Genomic DNA, 23,208 nt, shown 5'->3' on the forward strand with positions numbered 1-23,208 from the left:
AACATCCGTAGATCATTCCTGTAACTCTTATTCGCTAAAAGTTCATTCATTCACTACATCACAACTTTTACAACTGCTGGCCAGCTGAAAAATACCTGAGGCAGAGTGATGAATTGGAAAGACACTGCACCGAGAAACTGAAGGCCTTGAATCAAGCTTCAGATTTGCCCATGCCTCTCTCCAGATGACCTGATGCAAGTCACATAACATGTTGAGCTTCCATTTCCTTAAAGGTAAAGTGAGAAATCTGGTTAATGTCTGATATCCACCGCAGCTCTGAAATGTTATACTGCAGACGATGTTCTTATCCACGTTCTGGTAACGATGCTAATGAACAGTAAAGGGTGAGAAAGTAAGTGCAGAGGAGAAGCACAAGGAAAAAGCTAATGGTCCCGGTGAGCCACAAGTTGACAGACTGGCTCTCAAAGCATCGACAATATCCCTATAAGTTACCTTTTTAAAAGACTACAATGGAATCTTATGGCAGTAAAATTTGGTAAGTTCTACTTTCTGCTACTTTGTCTGTATGGAAAGACCATTTTCACTCCCCTCACACTGGGAAAACCACCCTTTCAAAATGAAAAGGCAATGATCTGATTCTCCAGTTGTTAAATTGCCTCTAAGAGGAAAAGGGATTATGTTAAAAAAAATTCCTCTAATATGCCAGGAAAGTTTTACAATATTCCAACCCCAAATTCAGTTCCTTGTTCCTCTGTAGGAGCTCTTGCACCCACATCTCTCCATTCTTTTCTTTCCAGCAACCATGACCATCTCCTCATGGAGCTTCGTCCTTAAGACAATCCTGCCTGCTACCACTGCATATATCTTTATGCCACTTGATGTCTGACTTTTCTACTCCAAAAAGTTTGAAGACCAAACTTTGGTCTTATTTCCTGCAGACCAAGTTAAACTATTGATATTTAGCCTGGCATTTCCAGATCCCTACAGTCTAGCTTGTAACCTACTTTTTCTCTCCCTTTTTCTCAAAGCCAGTCTGACCCACTTTACTGTCCATCCCTCAGTTAAGTCACACGAAGTCCCTCCACTGGGCATTTGCTCGTGCTGTTCCCCCCACATGGAATAGCTTTCCCCATTTTCTCCCACATAGACTAACCTTGGCTATTCTCAGAAACTGAGCCAGCTCACATTTTGTCTCTGCCATGAAGCAGTCATGCTGGTCTACAATGATCTGTCCTTCCTCCAACTATACTAGGCAGTAATTAAACTTGAACTCCCCTGTATTGTCTGCCTTTTGTTTGTTGCATGTTTCCTGGTTAGACTGCATGTTCGGAATGACAGTCCATGTATTTAATGCTTCTATCTTTCCCCCTTTTCTCCCTCCCTCCCTCCTTCCTTTCTTCCTTTCCTTCCACTTTCCCATAGTACTTACAGTAAAATTTGGGGAATACGCTAAATTAGCAGTAGTCACCTTAAAAATAAACACAGTAATACCAGACTTTAGTCAAGGGGGTCCTTGGTGCTTCTCTCTGCCACAGCCTGATCAACGGGACACACGTTCTATTGTGTCCGTTAGCTCTTAGCTTGGAATCCAACACCCTGCAGCAAGTTCCATTGTGAGAATACTTAGTATTATTAGGACACATGTCCAAGTTTAGGTTCTAAAATTTTATGCATAAATTTCCCAAAAGGGTAGAAATGGTCTAAGAAATAGGAACAAATTTAAAGAAAAGAGTGAAATATTCCAGTCATTAAATCACTTATTCATTTCAATAGTGTGTTAAGTCATGCACTCCTCATTTAAAGAGCTAATGATAACAGAAGCGGAAACTACTAAATCAAGAAGGGACCTCACCTTCTGGTTTCAGAGACGAGTCAGCTGGGGCTCCGGCAGAAACACTGAGTCTATATGAGGTACTGCCTCTTGCAATGCCACTTGCTTTCTTCCTCTTCTAGCAGCCCCTCTCCAAAAAGGGGTCCTTCTAATGTCTGCCAAACTCGTTCCCTATTAATCACTTCCCAAAGATTGTCTGTAAATAAAATGCAGAGACAAAGTTGGACAAGAAGATCAACCTACAGAGATCACTCCCAATTTTTGAAATTATCTTATTTATGCTTCTAGGATAGAATAACTTTCTAGAAGTGAGCTCTAAGCCTAGGTAAAGAGAATTTTTGTGGAGGTAAAGGGTAGCTATAGGGAGGTGAGTTATATATTTAGATATGCAAATAATGATTTTGTTTGTTTTTGAGTCTGTTGCAAGGAAAAGGAAGAGTCTGAGGACAGAGTGGGTTCTCGCTGCTGCAGCCTTTGCCATGGGCCCCAGAATCTCCCAGTCAGGCCAAGTGAGGCGTTAGGAAGGATATACAACCCTCGCTTGCCTCTCTTCCTCCATACAGGAAATGGAGTTGTATTAGAGAGGTACCCCACCTGCAGCCCCAGGGACAACTTTCAAAGTCACATTGGGACCCCAGAACACTCTGGAATTACCTCCCTCCCCATCTGCACAAAATTGACACACCCGGTGAAAGGAAGGGTGGGACCTTGCCCTACCCAGGTCAGTCCTCCTGCCGTTGGTCCTGCACCATTCAAAGACTTACCAACTCCCCTTTCATTTTATTTGGGGGTAGAAGAGCAGTAAGAGCAGGAGATGGAAACGTTTTTCCCCTAAAATTCCAACCCAAATTTCACTTTGTGTTGTTTTATTTTTTTAAAATAAAAATCTATCTCAATTCCACTCTCTTACCGCAACGTGTTTTTCATTTGCAAGAGGATGTAGGAACTAGCCTTGCCTTGAGTGTTCTTTTGAAGTAGCTGCCTAGAGACTCATCCCTGGAGAACTGATTTTACCTCTCTGGACCTTAGATTTCCCATCTGTTCAATAAAGAGGCTGATGGATGATGTCTAAATTCTCACCCGCCGTAAACGTGGGAGTACCTGAGCCCCACTGTCCCTTGACTTTTCCACTAGAGGGTCCAGCACAGAGATAGTTAAAGGTTAAGGATCTCGCCAATGGAGAGTTGTTAACATGGGGTTGAGCGATCGCGGGCAGCAGGTTTCTGGCCTCACCCAGCCGCGGCCTCAGAAATATCCCTCTCCAAGATTTCCCAACTGGGAGGGAGGCTGCGGCAGGGTCTCCTCTCCTTATTCTTCTCCCCAGGCGCCCGGGCGCAGCTCTATCCTCCTCCTGGACACCGAGCAGCCGACAGCATCCTCAAACCCGAGTAAGCCTGGACCCCTACACCTAGCTCGGTTTCTCAGAGCCCTGCCGCTACCCCTCCTCAATGTCCCTCTAGGTGCCCACTACTTTCCACTTCCAGACATTCTTCCAGCCGCACCAGCCTCACTTTGGACCCCCTTCGCCGGGCTCTGAGAGCCAGGGCTGCTGCGGAGCAGGGCGCTCTCCCGGGGCGTCCCGGGCTCCAGCACCCCTCCACACCACCACCACCCCCGCCCCACGCCCCGCCTCAGGACCCTGCCGTCGCCTTCCCCTAGAACTCCCCGGGTGCTCTCCCGGCGCGCTCCTTCCTGCATCCACTCAGGGAGACCACCCGTCCCCCCCATCCCCGCTGCCACCTCCCCGGCAAAACAAGAGCTGGTCAGTGGGCAGGGCACCCGGCCCAACCGGCCCTCTGCTGGGCGGGGGCGGAGAAGGCCCCGAGCCTCGCAGGGCTCCCGGGCGCGCTCAGCTCTTCCGGGAGCAGCCTCGCGCGGGAACCCCGCATCAAAGCGCCGGAGCCGCAGCCTCCCGCCCGCGGGCGTCCGCCGCGCTCACCCTGACCCCGGGACGCGGGAGCCCCGGGCGCTGCTGGGACCCCGCGCAGCACGCCGGAGCTCGAGCTGCCCCCCACGCTCTTTTCCGGCCCCCTCCAAGGAGGGGCGCGCGGGGCCCCAGAAGCATCTCCCGCCCGCCCTCCCCCACCCCCTTCCCAGCCCGCCCACCCGACCCGCGCGGCGTGGCGCGGCGCTGCGCTCGGATTCCGGGAGTGAAGCGCCGCGCGGAGTCCCTGGAGTCCTCAGTCCTGCCCCGTGAAGTGGAGATGCGCGAGAGGCAGGCGAGGGCGCGCAGCTCGTGAGACGCCGCGCCAGCCGGCACCATGCGCCTGCGGCCGCTGCCCCTCGTCGTGGTCCCCGGCTTGCTGCAGCTGGTGAGTGCCCGGCCCGCCGCGCGCCCCACGCCCCACGCGCCGGGGCCGCGTTTCGGCGGGAAAACCGCTCCGGCTGCCGACTCGGAAGCAGAGTCTAGGCCTGCTTGGGACATGGGGTCGGGGGCGCAGGCAGTGGAGGGAGTTTAGGGTTGCCTTAGAGGTTGAAGGGAAAGAATCAGGGAACGGGGATCAGAGTGGGGACCCTGAGGCGAGTGCGGTGCTTATGGAGGATTGGGACTGGAGAGCTGAGGTAAAGAAGGCAGAAAGTGTCAGGGAAGAAGGTGAGAGAGAAGGAAGAGGTTTATTGAGGAGCGGTCAAGGAGGGGATAAGGGTAGACGGACGCGATGAGGATGGGCTGAAAGACCTGCCTCTAGCCCAGAGTTTGGGGGGCTTGGTGGTTATTTTTCACTTGGTATTTTGCCCGGATGCCCGCAAACACTTATAAAGCACGGCATCGTGCATCCTCGCTCTCAGGGCCGGTTGGTGGCTCCTTGCTGGGGAAAAACTTAGGCAAAAGACCGATTTGGGAGGCAGATTGGATTTCTCTTCGTTTTCTATCTGGCACTGGGGACTAGGATGGGGTTTTGTGCCGGCAGGGACGCAGGATGTAACTTTCAAATCCAACTCCACACAGGAGCCCCCTCCCCGTCGTCTCTACGCATTTTGTTCCCGAAGACCTCTCCTGTCTGGTCTGGGCGGCTCAGGGGGCACCGAGGAATATGAAGGGTATTAGAAGGTGGTTGCACAGTCCGCCAGGGAGGCTCTAGGCGACCGTTCCAGTGGTGCCTCTCATCTCTCCTCGCTTTTCCCGCGTGGCGCCACCCTCTCCTCCTTCCGAAATATACCTGTATGCTGTATGGACTGCTAGTTAATTCTGTTTAAGGGAGATCCCAAGTAAGACGTTCAAGAAGACAACTTTTAAAGTACAATTATAGAAGGGGATTGCTTTGGCGCAGTCCGCCTCTGTGATGGATTTCTCTTGCTCTCTTGGCGCTTGTCTTAATACGGTGCTATCAAGAGGGCTTTCTCCAGAAGCCAAGGTTTCTTTGGTCTTCATATTTAAGACTTTACCCAGTTTAATCTGGCTGTTAAAACAGGGTTAAGGAACCCAAGGATGATGATCCTTCCTTTTTTCCTTCCTTCATCCCTCCCTTCCTTCTCTCTCTCTCTCTCTCTCTCTCATTTCCCTTTAGAGGGAAAGATCAAGTAACTTATTAAAGTTTCTCTATGATACATATGATATTGTAGACACAAAGATACTCTGTAAGTTTGAGGATGGAAGGAGTTCTAAAATGTCTTAGTGAAGGGGAGAGAGCACGAAAGGGCCTGTCCATTCCTTTTCCACAGAGATTAGCTTCACCTGCACAGCATTAAGAAATTCTTCAATGGCTTCAAGAAGAAAATGCAGTGATGTTCCCAAATGTCCTTAAATGAGCCAGCACATACTGCCTATATACAAGATGGCATGTTAAAATAAATTTTACATCTAAGGCATTAAGCATGCCACATATATGCCATAATACTCTTCAGTATCCCTTGCTTTTTGAAATGTTTGATCTAGATTCCAAAAAAAGGTGATTTAACAAAGCAACATTTGTATGGTGTGTGTAAGTAAAACTGTAAAAACCTGGGGAACTCAGGTACTTAGGTAGGATCTTCAGAATATCTTCATGAATCTCTTAGTTCATTCATTTAATTTTGCATTCAGTGATCATGAACTGTGTATCTGTTCCACTGTATTAGACTCTTAAAGATAAGGAGCCATACTGGGGGATGTGTTGGGAAAAGTTCTTCTATCAGTTTACCGTATTGGGAATGTTAGATTTTTTTTTTTTCACACCACCAGAGTCAACAGGGAATAAGAAATACATCTTGACAAGATTATATACCCTCCTTAAGAGCTAGATTCTAATATTACAGCGTGGCTTGATTTATCAGTTTTTAAGGAAGTGTATGTCAAATTCTAATCCATTTTTGGATTGTGCTTGGGTTGTGATGTTTCTTTCCTGGAGCACTTTATCATGGTAAGTGAGGTGGGGAGCTGCAGCTGGGTGATAAGCATACATTCCTTACACTGCCATCCTTTTGGACAATAAAAAGCTGTTTACATTCTCCACAATCTTAGAGCTGTTTCCAGCCTTATAACACAAGGGGGTTAGGATGTGAAAGGAAAACAGAGCGGCTGAGCAGGGTAGATCTAAATGAAAACACCCCCCAATCCCACCATTCGCCCCAACCCAGCAGGTATCCAAAAAAAAAAAAAAAAGTTATAATTTGGCCCTTCGGATGGTTTATAGTTTTAGTCTACCTTTTCAGCTAATATTGAACTTCTTTGCTAAATCCCAATAGCAAGTGGATAAAATGTTTGAAAACTAATTTTTTCATTTTCTAGGAACCATGTGTACATAGTACATCTGCCCTTGGGGGGAGGGAGTGGAGACGAGGTTGGGTTATTGCTGGAACTGGATTTTACTTTTCCATTCCCACTGCTATCCTAAAATGCTAAATATTTTTAAATGAGTAGTGGATTCACTGGGGGATATTGAAATTTTAATTTTAAGAAAATTGCCTGATTCATATGAAAGCAGTCAGAGGGAGTTGGGCCCAAATAAGTCCCTATCATATAATACTGATACAATAACTAGAAGATTTTTACTTATTTGGGGGATATTTATAATTTTTAAGAAAACAATAAGCTGAATTGATAAATATTGCAGGTAAACTATGAAGTATGTGTGTCTGTGATTTGTCCTTAGCCAATTTCCCTGGCCTGTGTCTAGTGTTTTAACAGACAGGTTGCTATACCTAATTAATAAGATTACTAGGCATTTGCAGAATTAAGTATCAATCCTGAATGTATTATTTTCTTTGAAATTCTTATTCAGCAACATATCTTTATAAAAATATTAATAGCACATTATCTCTTGTCTGCCATCTAATGAAGAGAAAATTAGCATTTGAAGTTAATATTATAATGAGTGTTATTTTGTGACATGATGCAAGGTAAAGACTTCGCCAGTTGACAGCTTCTTACAGATTTGCATGATTATTTGTAACTCATAATAAGTGTGATTTTTGCCTCTAAGTAAAATGCAGATTGTAAAAAGATTAAATTTGAATTTAAATGGATGATAAGCTTGAGTTTAAGATAAAATTTAGTGGTGATTTTAAAAATTAGTTTGTTATACATTTCAACTTGTTTTTCTGTGATATAATGATGAGTTTATCAAGTAAAATATAAATTAAAAAAGCGATGCAAGTTAGCAAATTTTTAGAATCCTATAAAATCAGAATACTTGTGATGCAAAGTGTTAACAATTTTAAGCTCATCCTCATTATATAGTATCATCCCACATGAACTTATTGAGGATATTTTTATCTTAGCAAATTATTGATTTTAATATTTATTTAGTGTCATAGTCATAACATATATTTATTCCCAGTTCTGTATTTTCAAGAAGTGATAACTCATGACTGTCTTCCATTCAGAAATCACAATTTCCCTCATACAGTTTTGATCAATTAACATCAAAACAGTATTTTCCAGTATAGGATCAATAGTCATCTGTTGCCTAGATGACAACGCAGAGGAGAAGAAAATACCACCATATCATAGTTACGACTTAGAGTTGGCTGGGCTTTGAAATTGACTCATTAAAAGGATCATTATCTTAGACATTTTTAGAAATGAGAACTAGGATTAGACAATTAAGTCCTCTATTCCAGCCACTCACCTCCCAGTATAAATTGTGTTCCCTTGGCCTATTTTAAGATTAGATTGTGTAGTTCAGTTTTAAATGCCTTCCACATAGGAAGCTGACTCCTCTTGGGAACCTATTTTATAGCTCAATAGATTTCCGAATGGAAAAGAAAAGCCTTGTTACTTTTTGTTCCATAGTTTTTTTCTTTCTTTTTTTTTTTTTTATAGTTTTTTTCTTGATTTTTTATTGTTTCTGATTAGTGGTCAAAATGCTAAATAAGGCAGAAGGCTTTTTTGAAAAACTTTTATTAGAGGTTTTCCATTCTCAGCTTAAAATGTGTAGCTCTTGCAAATCGAATGAATTAAGAAATGTTGATTTTTACAACACACTGCCCACCTTTTATCTATTAAAGAGCTAATCAATACATTGTGAATGATCTCATTATTTAGTAGTAGCAGTCAGAGATGAATATAAGTGTGTCAAGGTTTGTGATTTTGTAAAAGCTCCAGGACTGTCTCCTACTGTTTACATATTCTGCGGTCTCTTTTACCTGAAGCTTTGCTGGGTAAGATTTGAAAAAAGAATTATAGCCACACGCTCAAATGCCTACAGTTAGGGCTGTGTCAGCATTTCTGTGAAGAATCTCATTTCTATCTTAGCCATAAGCATTATAGCCGGTTAGAAGTTGGCATTTAATATCTTGATTTGGGAGTCAATTATTTTAAAGCTGCTTTAAAAAATTGGTCCAAGTGATTTTGAGCACTCATCCATGTGAGTTTACTCTCTAGATATTCTTATAGTATGTGGAATGATGATTTAAGAAACTAATTTCTATATCATTCTTGCACAGTGGTTATAATTTAAAATGTAGCATGTTTAAATTATTTTCAATAATCTCTTCCAAGTTAACCTATTTATTGAACCACTGTAAGATATTGTAACGCTGTTTCATCACGAACAATTTTAATTGTGCCAAATTCAGATGCCTTAGTTTGTCTTTATTTACTAAAAATTGTAAGAGTCTTTATTTGCTAACAATCTGTTTGAATTTTTTATTACTTGTGATATGACCAACGGTATCGATGACAACTCTGTTCTTTATTTCAAAATCTTGCTCAATAAAAGAAGTATCTAAAGCAATTTACAGTATAGATTTTCATATTATAGAAAGAATTCTAAGATATGATTGATTGAAAACTTCCAATTTATGTTGTTTTTAGTTTATGAAGATCTAGATGAAAACCTTCAAATAACTGTTTGGTTCATTATGCTGTAAGATCAGTATATAATAAGGAATTCTGTTTCTTTATAGAACTACCATTAAAAATGAATATTTCATTATCTAAACCCAAAAGCTATAAGAAATATTTTTCCTAGCCAGATCATTCAAGAAGTTAAAATAGTTGTCTTTAAAATTGTCATTCTTGTAAATTTTGCTTTTCTTAGATTTATGGACCCATAGTAAGAAAACTGGGAAGTTTTACAAATTTAAACTACAATGATAATAATGCTTTCTTAGATTTGCATATACCTACCTGTTTTCAAGTTTCTTTCACACAGTTTATCACATTCTATTCTCCCAAAAAATCTACAAGAAGGACATGTTGAAAGTTTCCATTTGTGTACTGGAAAGAACAATGTATTTGGAGTCGAAAGACGAGTTCTATCTCTAAATAAATTGCATATTCAACAAATATTTACTATTTTGTCCCTGACTTTACACTGAGACTGTAGCAGACATTGAGGACATAACAGTAAAAAAAATCGAACTGCTATGAGAATATGAGTGTGTGTGTGTGTGTGTGTGTGCACGCACGCGCGTGTCTGTGTGTCTTGGGCTGGTCATTTAATAACCTCAAATCCCTCATCTGTACAATGACGTCATCAGTGATAAAGAGAATGAAAAATGATTTCTAACATCTCTTTCCTTTTTTTAATGTACAATAACAGTGTTACTGTATTTTTCTTTTATGAATTATGTACATCTTTACTGTACAATTTAAAGTATGTCTTACCTACAAACATAATTGCTTTAAATATAAGTTTTACATGGAGTTTGTGCTTTTAACCACATCACAAATGGTACATATATTTAGAAATAGATTTAAAATACTACAAGACTGCTTAATGTTATATCTTCTTGTGGAAAAGGACAATTTAGTGAAACTAGGCAAAGGGAATTGACAAATACTTATTTAACACATGTAATCAGCAAAATCAATAAAATTTAAATTAAAATGGTACAATAAGGGCTTTTCCCCCATATACCATTTTTAAATTGTAAACCACTAACATCTACTCCTTTCTTTAATTTAAATAAAAAGTAAATTGGCTCTCAGTTAAATTCTAATTATTAAGATAAGCAGCATTACAGCTTAATACTGTACTTCAAGCAGAAGACTAGCATGTGACTTTTTGTACACCTCAGTAGAATCCAACCTATTTAAATCAGGAATACTATTAACTAACTCCAAAGGTCTTGGGAGTTCTGATGTTAATGGTATGAAATTTTAAAAAGAAAACCAAGAAGGAACTGGCATGTGAGACCTATCAAAGATGGAAGAAATTGTTAATGCTTTTAACATCAGGGGACAAGTCAACTGAAACAGACTGACTAGTCCTGGGGTTCAGTCCAACTATATTCTAAACAACATGAATGTCTTTAAAAACGAAGCTTGACTTTGTGATAGTGCTGGTTTGGGCCAAATAAAAGGATTCTCAGGTCATAAAAACACTTAAGTAAATCTCTTTATTCAAGATTATGCAAGATGGTGATTTTCAAGCATTGACATATATATTGACAGTTTTAAAATCTCATCAGTTTTACCTTAAGTTATATGGCTTGTATATTTATTCACTCAAAACTGTAACTTAGGAAATAGTTGAGATTACTTGAAGGGAGAGACCACATATGTAATTTATATGGCTGTTAAAAGTCCATGATCTGCATGATATTTTGAATGGATAATGTATACATAAGAGAATAGGGACTCAAAAGAACCATTTAACACTTTGTAGCAATGCTAACAATCATTTTTATTAATACAGTTTTTGCATTTGGATAACCCAAACAGAAGACAGTTGGGATCAGTATAATAAATGTGGCTGCAGAAATGAAAAGGGAGGTGAAGTTTTCAAAAGTGTGTTTTCCACAGTCATGAATTCACCTGCTGCTTCCATGTTGATGACTCCCAAATTTGTACCTCAATTCCTACCCTACTGCTCAGCCTCCAAGGCCATCTCTCCATAGCTCACTTTCTTTGCCTTGGATGTTTTACTGCCAACTCACACTCAACATGTCCACAGCCACACACAGCTTTCCTGAACAAGTAACCTTCCAACATTCATGGATTCAGATCTTGAAGTCACTACCTTGTCCCCCTTTTTAATGTCTGGTATCTTTGTGTTGGGACAAGCAACTTAGTATAAAGCATCACATGGTTTATAAGATAATTTCATGTGTGTGATCTCAGGGTTCATCTTCACATCAGCTCTGGAAGGTAAACAGAGCAATAGTTATTGCATCCATTTTTAAAAATGAAGACACAAAGGCATGGAAGATTTCCAAGACGGACTGTATACAGACCACACAAAAGGCGCAACTTGAATTGTCCGCCCAGTCCATCCCCAAGGTCACGGTAGCATCTGTTTGTAGCAGAAGGCTGTGAGATCCATCATAGACCCCCAGAGTGAAGGGCTTGAGGGACATTTCCAGGAAATGTTCTGTTCTTCTCAGCAGCCATGCCGAGGCAGAAACCCCGACTCACTCATTCTAGGAAGGTTTTAAACAAATTTGCCGTGAAGTCAACAACTTTAACAGAGTAAACAGATTTTTAGAGCCTGGCTCTTAATCGGGAGTCCCGTTTAGAATTTAGCCTCAGAGTTTAGTTTCCAGGTGCTCCAGCTTTTACAGCTTTAGGGCTAAGTGGACGGCCTAGTGATGTGGTTCCAGTTAGGATCAGCAGAGGGTTGGAGAGTTCCTCAAGATCTCAACCTGTCCCGCTTCAGATGGAAAAGGTGAACAGGAAGAGAGAGAAGGGCTTTAACTACTATGAAGAGCTACTTAATCTTGGTTTTTTAATGGACCGGTGGGAATGTGAGAAGGAGCCAGTGAGGTGGGGGGAGGCATCTAGTAGGTGCTGACACCTACTAGACTCGCAGAACTTGTGAGCTTCCGTAGAAGATTTTACTCTACCAGTAGCATTCTTGCTCTTGCCCTCTCTCCCTTTCTTACTTTTTATGAAAATATGTATTTGATTACAGAGGTGGTATAGCATAGTGAATGTTATTGGCTTTCCACCCAGATCCCTTTGGATCTCTTCTTACCATTTCTGTGCGCCCTCTCCTTTTTTGGTTTCTGTTCTAACACTGGGCACCTATAACTCTCCTTCAGAGGATTTCCCTGGGGGTGTTGGATGCCCCTTGCCAGAAAGCACTCAGAGCCAGACTGCAGTTCCCTTCCTTCTGGGACAGCTCTTGACAAATGACTGACAGGTGCCAGAGTGTGAAAAGCCTAGCTCCCTTGCTCAGAAGTTTAAGGAATACATTGGAGTGTCCCTGTGAGAACAGGTCAAAGCTCCCCTCAAGGGGACTTCGCTTGAGATCGCACACGTCCATGGCTTCCTCTTGTTCACTGCCCCGCTGCCCCGCTTCCCCACCAGACTCCCCTGGATGCGCTTCACTATAAATCACTTGCACTCAAACACTTGTCTTGCTGTCTGTTTCTGGGGAAGCCAACCTAAGGTGTCTGTTTAAATTTTTTTTAACATGCAGAAATTTTTAAAGCAGCTATTCGTACCTCTGCCTGCTTTGTGCCATCTTATACTAAGAGATCACTATTAGTAGTTTAATGTGTCTCTTTCCAGAAATTACGGATATGTATGCTTTCATCCTAATTATATCAACACGACATAACATCATGTAACACGTATTTTTAATGCAGTAATATACTGTGGCCATTTTTATACAATGTACAACTTATATTTTTGAGAATTCTTAGTATTTCATGGCATTGATGTGCCATAATGTATTTAATCAGTCTCTTATTAATGAAAATTTTGACTGTCTTGAATTTTTTCAGTTCATTTGTGAGTATATTTATAAAATGAATTCCTAGGGGGGTGGTGGTGGGATGAATTGGGCGATTGGGATTGACATGTATACACTGATGTGTATAAAGTGGATGACTAATAAGAAAATAAATAAATAAACATTTAAAAAATAGAAAAAATATAATAATAAACAAAATGAATTCCTAGAATTGAAAATACTTGTCCAAGGCCGGGAATGTACAATATGAATTTTGATAAATATAAATTTTCCCCTTAATGACTATACAGTACCACTCACAGTGGATCTACATCCTATATCCCTATCTGGATAGTGGCTTTTTTGTTTACTTTTTCAATCTGTTAGAGGAAAAGACCTCATTGTTTTTAAAATCTGTTATATATTACTTATTAAGAAGGTGAAGTTTATTCTTATATTTAATAATCCTTTGAATTTATTTTGTGATTCCTTCCTTTTTAAATAATTTCCCATTTTTCAGTTCTTTTTGTCTACAGCTTTTAAACTTTTATAGTTTTTTTTTTTTATATTGCTCTTGCACAAATGTTGTTTATTTTACTATTCCTGGATATTTTATATATTATGGGGTTGTGGCTACATTTCTAGGCCTGACATTTTTAAATTGATTTTTGCTGGAATTTAAAGAAAGCTACTTATTTTAGTATATTTATTGTATCAGTTCTATTTCTGAACTGGATTATTAGTTTTAATAACTTTTAATTTGATTCTCTTGAATTTTATATATAGACAATCATATTACCTATAAATAATCGTATATAGAAGCTAAATAGAAGCTTTCTGGGGCAGATTCCATAGCTGATTGACTAAGTGGCCTAGGTTGAATGAAGCCTGGCGTTAAGGGGTGAGCATTCAGGACCTCAGCCCTCTTTCTACTTTAGTGAAGGACATGCATCCTCCTGATAGCTGCCCTGTGCCTGCTTGCACTCCCAGCTCCTCCCGTGCTGATTTTGGTGGTGGGAAGAGGGGATTCTGTCGGCGGGGGGGGGGGGGGGGGGGGGGCGGTAAACCCCTGTTCAGGTGCTGTTCTCTTTTGCCTTTGTTTGGTTACTGGCTGCTCAGCACACTTGGCTTCTCCATCATTCTGATTCACTCTTCTTTACATCTTCCAGAGATTCTCACATTTTGTGGACCCTTGGCATCCTTTCCTCTTTGTAGCACTAGGCACTCATTCTTGTTTTTGCATTCCTAGTTCATTTCATTGGAAATTTGAGAGAGAGGCAAGGTAAATACATTCACTCATCTTTCCTCATTGCAACTCAAAATCTTTTAGTCATTTTTGGCTCATCTTTCTTCATCCCCTACAGTATCCATTCAGTCACAAAATCCTGTGAAATTTCCTTCCAAATCCATCTGTAAACTGTCTCTTTCTCTCCACCTGCTTCCATTTCATCACTACAGCAGCCTCCTAGCTGGTCTATTTTATTCCAACATGAGCCCTCTAAATGTATTACACATGTCACAGATCATCTTTCTTAAATTCTCCTTTGATTTACTATGCCACTCCACTATTAAGGATGAGACTATGATTCCCTTTTCCTTAATACATTGAGTCTAAGTTTCTCTTTCTGGTTTTCCAGCCTTAAATCTCCCATCCAATATTCATCACATACTCTTAACTGCAGCCAGGTCTGTATCCTTATACTCCATGAATACTTCAGAGTAAAGAGAAAGCATAGGTTTTGGTGTCAGACTGACTTGGCTTCCAATGCTTTTTCTGGCACCTTGGACAAGAGAACACATCTACTCAATTTCAGTGGGTTTTTTGTCCTGAAATAATGGTAATTATAGCTATTTCTTAGGGTTATGATGATTATATACCAAAAAAGTGAAATGCCTAGTACCTAGCATTAGCTTAACAAAGGTCCGTTTTCCTTTCCATCTGCAACAGCTTAGGTTTTTTGTGTGTAAGCAATAGAAACTGACTTTGACAAACTTAGAGAAGAAATTTGTGAAAACAGGGTAGCTCACAGAAAAGGTTGGAGAATCAGGCATGTCTAGAGCAAAATCAAGGGTCTAGGTATCGGGAAAGTATCAGTTGGCCAAGATGATGAATAAATGTCCATCTTTTTCTCTCAAGTTTTTCTTTCACTTCATTTAAGATGCCATGTTCTGGTTGAGAGAGCCTAGATGGCTTGGGTCATAATGCCTTGGCTTGAGAAAGGTGGGACACTTTGATGAACAGTTCCACGCATCCTAGGGAATCAACACTATATGTTCCTGTTAGAGAACCTGTGATCAGAACTCCCACCGCAGAAAGAGCTCGGAGAAAGAGACCCAAGCACCCACAGTGAAGACCCATTCCAGCTCTTTGTGTTAATCAACCAGATCTCCACTCGTAAATAGACATAGACCACAAGATCACCAGACATTTAAGTGAAATCTTTAGCAAAAAAATAATAAGAAGGAGAAGGACAAAGAGAAACTAACAGAACCTACCCTGGAAGAAACAAATAATACAGGGGACAGATTTCAATTTTAAAAATTCCTAATTAGGATTCTCAGAGAGTCAAGAGGATATTGCATCCTAAAAACAAGGCCTTTTCACAGACTGCTATGAAGAAAGATCAACTGGGTAATAAGAAGGAGTTCTTGGAAGTGAAATATATAGCAAAAGTAATACGTCAGGGAGAAGGTTAGGAAGAATAGGAACAGAGATCATGCTGGTGAACTGTAAGGTGAAATCAAGGGAACCTGCCATGACAGAGCCGGAAGACCAACATGGAAAATACGAGAGAACAGTGACGAGACTTAGAGGATAAATCCAGCGAGGAGCCCCAGAAACAGATAACAGGAGGCTATGAGGGGAAGGAACATAGTCAACAGGGTTGAATGGGCTGATAAAAAAAATAAAATCCTGGTGAAATTCCTGAACTCAAAGGAAAAAATAGAAAACCCTGAGGGCTTTCAGAGATTACTAACAAAACAAACATACACCTCATTAACCACACTGGATGTTAGAAGCAATGGAACAATGCCTTCAAATTTCTGAATATTCTGAAAGAATATTGAACCAACAGCCAAATTATCAATCAAACATGAAGGGGAAAAGTAGGAGGAAGAGAAGGAAGAGAAAATAAACAATGACATTTGGAGCATGCAGGCGTCTCGGGGGAGTTACCACTCACTCCATATGGAAAAATCCTCAAAGAAGTACATCAGCAAACCAAGAAAGAATATAGCACAAGGGGATGATGTGAGGTAGCGTGGTATCTGAGTATGACTCAGAAGAAGCAAAGGAGGCTAGAGAAGGGTCCATTAGCCTCTGACCCAGGGGAGATGTGGGTTCTGTTTCCTTCGGTGTGGTCCAGTCACACTGTGGCCCTACTGGGAATTTCATTTAAACCATTCAGTTTTATAAATGCTATTTATTAATTTGCTGTGTTTAAAATGGATTTGTACTCAAAGCAGGAATGATTTAAACATAGTTTAAGAATGGAATGGGCTTCCCTGGTGGCACAGTGGTTGAGAGTCCGCCTGCCAATGCAGGGGACACGGGTTCGTGCCCCGATCCGGGAAGATCCCGCATGCCGCGGAGCGGATAGGCCCGTGAGCCGTGGCTGCTAGGCCTGCGCGTCCATAGCCTGTGCTCCGCAACGGGAGAGGCCACAGCAGTGAGAGGCCTGCGTACCACAAAAAAAAAAAAAAAAAAAGAATGGAATGTAACTATAATAAACATTAATGAACTGAAATAATATAATAAAAATTGGAGGTAAAGGGAATATAAGAGGTGAAGCTAGGTGAGCATATCAGTTTCCTTGTTTTTCATAGTAAGAACTTAAGCTGTCTAATGTTAATAAATTAAGAAGTAGACTTATGAATAATAATACAACCAAACAAAACCAAGAATTGGAGAAAGGGATATAAGCACAGTCATCACCCTTCATAAAAAGAAGTCAATGATATTATTTAAACTGAAACAGAGTAGTAAAAAAATCAAAAATTTTAAAAAAACTCTTCATGGTGAAAAAAAAAGAAATAGACTTAAAGCCTTAAAAGCTACCAAATAATAGAATTAAAAATAATACAACCAACAAAAATTCAGTATGTAAGTTTATTTACTCTGTGCTCTAATTTCTTCTATCATTTAAATAGATTAGAAAGTGAATATTAACATCTGGAAAAGGCATTTTGACCTTAAAATGTGCTTTTGTATTTGTGCCCTTCTTTTTCTGTAGTGCTTTTGACAAATATCATTCATCAGTGAATTTCAAGATAAAGTGGGTCTTTTCAGTGGAAGGAGCTGTCCAGCAGTTGTAAAGACATGTTCAGGACATGGCCATAAGTGTGCCTTTCCTAGGAGGTGATAGATACGTTCATGGTGTAGATTGTGGCTTGATGGTTTTTCACAGGTGTATACTTATCTCCAAACTCATCAACTTGTATACATTAAATATGTATAGCTTTTTGTGTGTCAATCATTCCTCCAAAAAAGTCATTTTATAAAAAATAGGTAAGCAGAGGCCATCTGTTGGGTCATGCCTCAGGGAAGGGTTTCTCAGCCTCAGCACTACTGACATTTTGGGCCAGATAATTACTTGAGTGGGGGGAAGGGGTGGAAGAAAAGTGGCTGCCCTGTGCCTTGTAGGATGCTTAATAGCATCCCTGGCCCCTACCCACTTAGATGCCAGCAGCACACTCTCCCAATTGTGACAACCCAAAATATCTCCAGACATTGATAAATGTCCCCTGAGAAGCAAACACACCCCAACTGAGAACCACCAGTGAAGGGAATTCCTGGCTGTGAGAAGCTGAACCAGGTGAGCTCTTTGGACTCTCCCAATTAGATACTTTGTCTTTAAACTGTTGGGAAGGGGTCAGCATTTTGCAAAGACCTACTTTATTTCTTAACACTTCTTTCCATCTCAGGCAAGTTTCCTTCAGTTCAGTTTTTGAGTGCCAAGTCCATCAGGCACTGTGCCCAGTGCACACATCTCTGACAAATTTTCCTTTTTGAGGGAAATAAATGATGAGTGATCCCCCTGATATTCCTTTCCTGGATAAGAGTTCCCTCCAAGAAAAGTTCACATATTTCATCTTGCCTCAGGTACACATCTTACCAGTAGTTAGGGCTGGCTCCAAGAGTTTTAGGAAAGCTTTTGAGTTTCCATATTTTACAATGCAGTAATGAGGAAGTGTTACTTTGTAATGAAGATAGCAAATAAAACTGAAAATGATAATCATAAATAATAGCTGGTTAATAAAAACGTGAACTAAATCACCCTCAATGTGCCTATTTGTTATAATTAAAATATAGTGGGATTACATTCTTCAAAGAATTTATCCCAAACCCAGATTACACTATGGATATCAAAACAGGACAGTAACACTTTTGAGTGGAAGATTTGATCTAGTTTTTGAGATTTTTTAAATGTAGCTTAAAGCTATTCAGTTCAACTTTTGAGGGCTAGACTGCATTTCTTTTTGTTGAAAATTGGGGATTTTCAAGTTTACAAATGTAAACTGTGAGTTACTCTATTTTTTATAAATGGTATATGAATCACTTTCTCCTACATCAGAATGCATTTTTTAATTAAGTTTCTCCTTTAAGGCAATTCTCATTTTTTAAGAAATTGTATCTATAAAGGTACTATAAGACTTGCATCTTCTTCCCCAGAGATAAACGTGGTAATAAAAAAGTAAAAAGAATCCCAGCTGGTGTTAAAATTTGAAATAGAGTATATTTTCATGAAATTAAATCTATACATAAATAATGACCTTACTTATTGGGATAAAATCTGAGAACTCCAGTGAACTGCAGCTGGGCTGCCACTCCAGGGATGTATAAAGGGATATATCCCTTTATGTCAAGGCGGGTGGGCCTTTGTACAGGCTCCTGTAGCTTTCCAAGTGAGTGTGTTACAGACACGCCAGGCAGGTCAGGGCTCCTGCATTCCAGCCCATGCCTTTAATACATACACACATACATGCACACAGATGACATTCTCCTACTGAACCTTTCCCACTACATCAAAAGTGGTATCCTGGGGCTTCCCTGGTGGCGCAGTGGTTGAGAGTCCGCCTGCCGATGCAGGGGACACGGGCTCGTGTCCCGGTCTGGGAGGATCCCACGTGCCGCGGAGCGGCTGGGCCTGTGAGCCATGGCTGCTGAGCCTGCACATCCGGAGCCTGTGCTCCGCAACGGGAGAGGCCACAGCAGTGAGAGGCCTGCATACCGCAAAAAAAAAAAAGTGGTATCTTTTCACTTGCAAGAGGATGAGTTGTCTCTACCATGAAAGTTACAGACCTGTATAATGCTTCTGTCACTCTGTACAAATGCCTAAATAAGTCGTTACTTACTGATATACTCTTAGCTTCTGTCAAAGATTAATGTAGGATGTGGCTGTAGGAAAACACTTTTTTGGTTAACACATATTCACATTTTCATTCATTGCTTTATTCGACAGTTGAAGTGTCTACTGCAGGCATGACACTATGCTAAGCCTTTCCTTGGAATATATTCCTAAGGACAAAAACCTGTTTTCCTGATAAATCAAGCATCCTTATTTAAAGAATGAGAGTTTCAACTCAATTTGGCTCCTTTTTCACTTTTCATACCAGTAAGAGCAGAGGTAATTTATAGCTCATTGCAACAAATACCTTTATTAAGCCCATTTTCTTTTTTTTAAAAATAAATTTATTTTATTTTTATTTATTTTTGGCTGTGTTGGGTCTTTGTTGCTGTGTGTGGGCTTTCTCTAGCTGCGGAGAGCAGGGGCTACTCTTCATTGCAGTGCATGGGCTACTCATTGCGGTGGATTTTGCTGCGGAGCACGGGCCCTAGAGCACAGGCTCAGTAGTTGTGGCACATGGGCTTCAGTAGTTGTGGCACATGGGCTCAGTAGTTGTGGCTCACAGGCCCTAGAGTGCAGGCTCAGTAGTTGAGGCACACGGGCTTAGTTACTCCGCGGCATGTGGGATCTTCCCAGACTAGGGCTTGAAGCCGTGTCTCCTGCATTGGCAGGCGGATTCTTAACCACTGTGCCACCAGGGAAGTCCAAGCCCAGTTTTCTTGACGTTTTCTCTCCTATTATATAGTTCTTGACCTTGTACAAATGGTCCTGTTTTATATGCCTTATATCATGCACTTTGGAAATACTCTTTGAAAGTATTTGGACCAAATTTTTCTTTGCCAGATGTTCCACCACTGCTGTCCTAATGTGCCCGAAATCTGTTGAAGTCAGTTCAGTTCTGTGGGTGTGAATTTCCTCTAAAATTCTCCTTCTGAAAATGGAGGTGGTTGGAGTCAGTGATTCCCAAACACTGGTTCATGGGCTGGCTGCAGCGAGAGAGCCTTTTCAGAGTCTCCAGGCATGTTACATCAGTGTCTCCAGGCTGGGGCCCAGGCACCAGGTGATGCTGGGGCCCAGCCAGATTTGGGAACCCCTAGAGCAGATGGTCTTTTGGATGTCCCTTGGCTTTATGAATTTATAGTGCTGTTGGAACCTTGGCCCTTGGTTGGTGGAATATAAGCCAGCCCCGAGGAAAAGAGCCACAGTTATACAGATTACACTGCCCGTGACACAGGAGGAAGAATGCCTCAGGTCCCCAGGGGTCACCTAGCTTTTCAGATCTCCCCTCCAAAGGTACCTCTGTGTTAAGTGTGTCCCTCTGGGCTCCTGCACGCTGTGCGTACCTCCGCTGTAGTATTTATCTCATGGCGCTGTATCTGCAGGTGCTCCTCTTTGCATTCCACTTAACCCAAGTGAAATCTATGAACACAGAGAATGTGGATGTCAGTCTGTGTAACACCACAGCCAGTCACATAGTAGGCATCCAGTAAGTGCTCGAATGAATGAGTGAGTGAACCATTGAGAGAAATCACTCAGTATCCTTCCTGATAGGCTGTGTTTCCAAGTCAATGGAAAACTACCTGTGACCGATTACAGAGAAGTTTGGCTGGCAAATTAAATCCAAGCCCTAAGTCTGCTTGTTCAGTATCGCTGAACTCCTTCAACGTGTTCTTGAAGCCCTTTTGGTTTGAAGCTCTGGATTTACATGGGAAAAGGCCCTTAACTTTTCTTATTCTTAGCAGTATCATAAGGCTCCTTTGGGACAAAACTTCTACACCTAGGTTGAAGTGCCAAACCAAAATAGACTGTTATTTGTTCTGTCTGATTCTCTCAAGACTAAGTCTGTTTTCTTATATTAGAACAAAGAAAGGATATTCTCAGTAGCCAAGGGACTGGTTTGTTCCATTTTTTACCCTTTTAGAAGTAAATACAGTTAGCCACAAAAGATGTTTGTCCACAAATATCCACTTTGTAATGCTTTACAATCTCTTCCCATCATTATTGACTCATGTTTTTAGTACAATATGCCATGCTCTTGTCCTTTTTAATATATCAATATTTATATAATTAGAGAAGAAATAATATAGGAAAAAATTATTTCTAAAGTTTACAGTCAATCATAAGGTGGAAAATACCTTGAAAATAAGGATTTAGACATTCAGCAATTTTAAATTTATGATCAAGATTTCTGATCTGGTTTTTAATTGTGATATTTTAGTGCTTTTCTACATTAAGGTCCTTATTTCATTTATTTATTTTTTTGTGAGGTAATAGGTTTAATTTGCTGACATTTATATACTAAGGGCTTTTTCTTAGTATAGATTAACTTACTCTTTTCAAATTGCAATCACTATGAATCAGATTTTTATTTAACATTAACATTAATTAAGGTGATCATTTCATGATTTAGCTTATTTTAAAAATTTCAAAGACCAGCTATGGTTTTAACATACCATATAAGCACTGTAACTTTGTTGTAACAATGAGATATGCCACAACTCTCCCACCTTCTCTACGAGTAGGTGAAACGTTACATAATGGTGCACACATGTAGGGACAGCCGGACCTGAGGCACCAGGCATGACTCTGTAGGGAATGGCCCCTCTTCTCATTATACTAAACAAGCATATTTCCAGCAGATAAGGGAGAGATCTACTTTCAGTTGAAGAGCGCTATCTGGTTTAAGCAGGACACAGCCCACAAGCTCCCATGTGATAAAGGCATCCTCTGTTTATCCACAGCAACCCCATAGAGGCTGTCAGGGAAGGAATTTTTCATCCAGGAAAAGCTTTTCTTCTGGGTTCTGAACAACAGAAATACCAGGGTATAATGAGCCCTTCTCGTGTGTTGTACAACGTTGGAGTTGGTAGACCAAAACTGACACAGTGAAGGCACATGACCGGGTAATTAAGTGCATTCCTTCTACAATATTTGGTTTTGATTTGTCTGTGTTTGGATTTATATTGGGGAGATGTAGAGGCAAAGCATCTCTATCCAAGTTGTTACTAAATGAAATGCCTACAGTGGAAGAACAGTCTTTTATGAGTGCCTGCAGTGAGCAAAAGCTGTCAGCTTTGAATGTTATTAATGAGAGATTTTAAGTTTGTATTAAGAATTCTGGAATGTTCAAGGCTTCTGGGTAAACTGCTAAGCATGGGGAGAGACTGTGCCAGCATTGGCATGAAATCTGGTTCCTTTGATGATGTAACAACTGTTGTAGCCCGTGGACTTCTGTTATGTTAAGTTGACCTTGTTGACGATATAATAGAGTGTATTTCAAGGCTCTCGTCTCCAGGTATGTCAGGGGTAGGCTAGAGGGTGTGCTATGAAAGAAGCAGAAGTCGTGCTTTTTGTCCTCACATCTGCTCCCGTCTCTCCTCTCACATATACTCAGCTTTGACTCTACTTAATATGCTTTCCAACAGAAGCGCCTGTTAAGCTCTTTCTCCGGGGACCCATGTTGTCCTGGCTACTTCCCGGTTCTGTATATACCATCGTTCTCTAATCCAGGAAAGAAACGCTCTTAAATTTCAGTTGTACCTGACCCTTATGCTACTCTGGATTTTAAGAAGCCTAAACCTTTGCCACCGTATACTCTGAAATGTGATGACCTTTTGTATATTTAGCACTATTCCCATGACATCCCCTTCGAACACCTCCAAGCACTTTTAAATGGTTTGCTTCAGACGCCTGGCTTTTACTTTTCTAAATTTCAGAGCTGCTAGGTTTCTCTTTAGCTGAATCTGCCAACCTTCTTTTTTATCTTCAGATGATACATACATTTGAATGCACACGATAAAACGTATTTTGCTTCAGATATGTACTTCAATCAGAATCTTTGAGAGTTAAATATTCTCATAGCTGCAAGCGGCCGGAAAACTACTTTCCCAACTTTATTTTAGTGAACTTTGTGGGTGGGAAGATGTACTCGGGTACTGATGCCCCATCCAGGATCCTCGTTTCTCAGCTTCAAATGGCACAGGAAACCCCCTTCTGATTTCCAACATACTCTCAGAATAGCACT

At 40.9% G+C, this 23,208-nt stretch overlaps 1 protein-coding gene across 1 annotated transcript in view; it reads left to right on the plus strand.

Moving 5' to 3' along the window:
• The first annotated feature begins 4,327 nt into the window (after positions 1–4,327).
• The window catches only part of NXPH2 (neurexophilin 2), a 108,944-nt gene continuing 90,063 nt past the window's right edge, over positions 4,328–23,208 (plus strand). Inside the window, exons 1-2 of the mRNA XM_089915925.1 lie at positions 4,328–4,385; positions 4,702–4,831. Of these exons, the coding sequence (XP_089772051.1) occupies positions 4,328–4,385; positions 4,702–4,831 (188 nt within the window). The remainder of the gene's footprint in view (positions 4,386–4,701; positions 4,832–23,208) is intronic.

Source organism: Delphinapterus leucas, chromosome 8 (assembly GCF_059928025.1).
Source record: "Delphinapterus leucas isolate spDelLeu-1000000601 "Yukka" chromosome 8, BTC_Dleu_Yukka2, whole genome shotgun sequence".
NCBI lineage: Eukaryota > Metazoa > Chordata > Mammalia > Artiodactyla > Monodontidae > Delphinapterus > Delphinapterus leucas.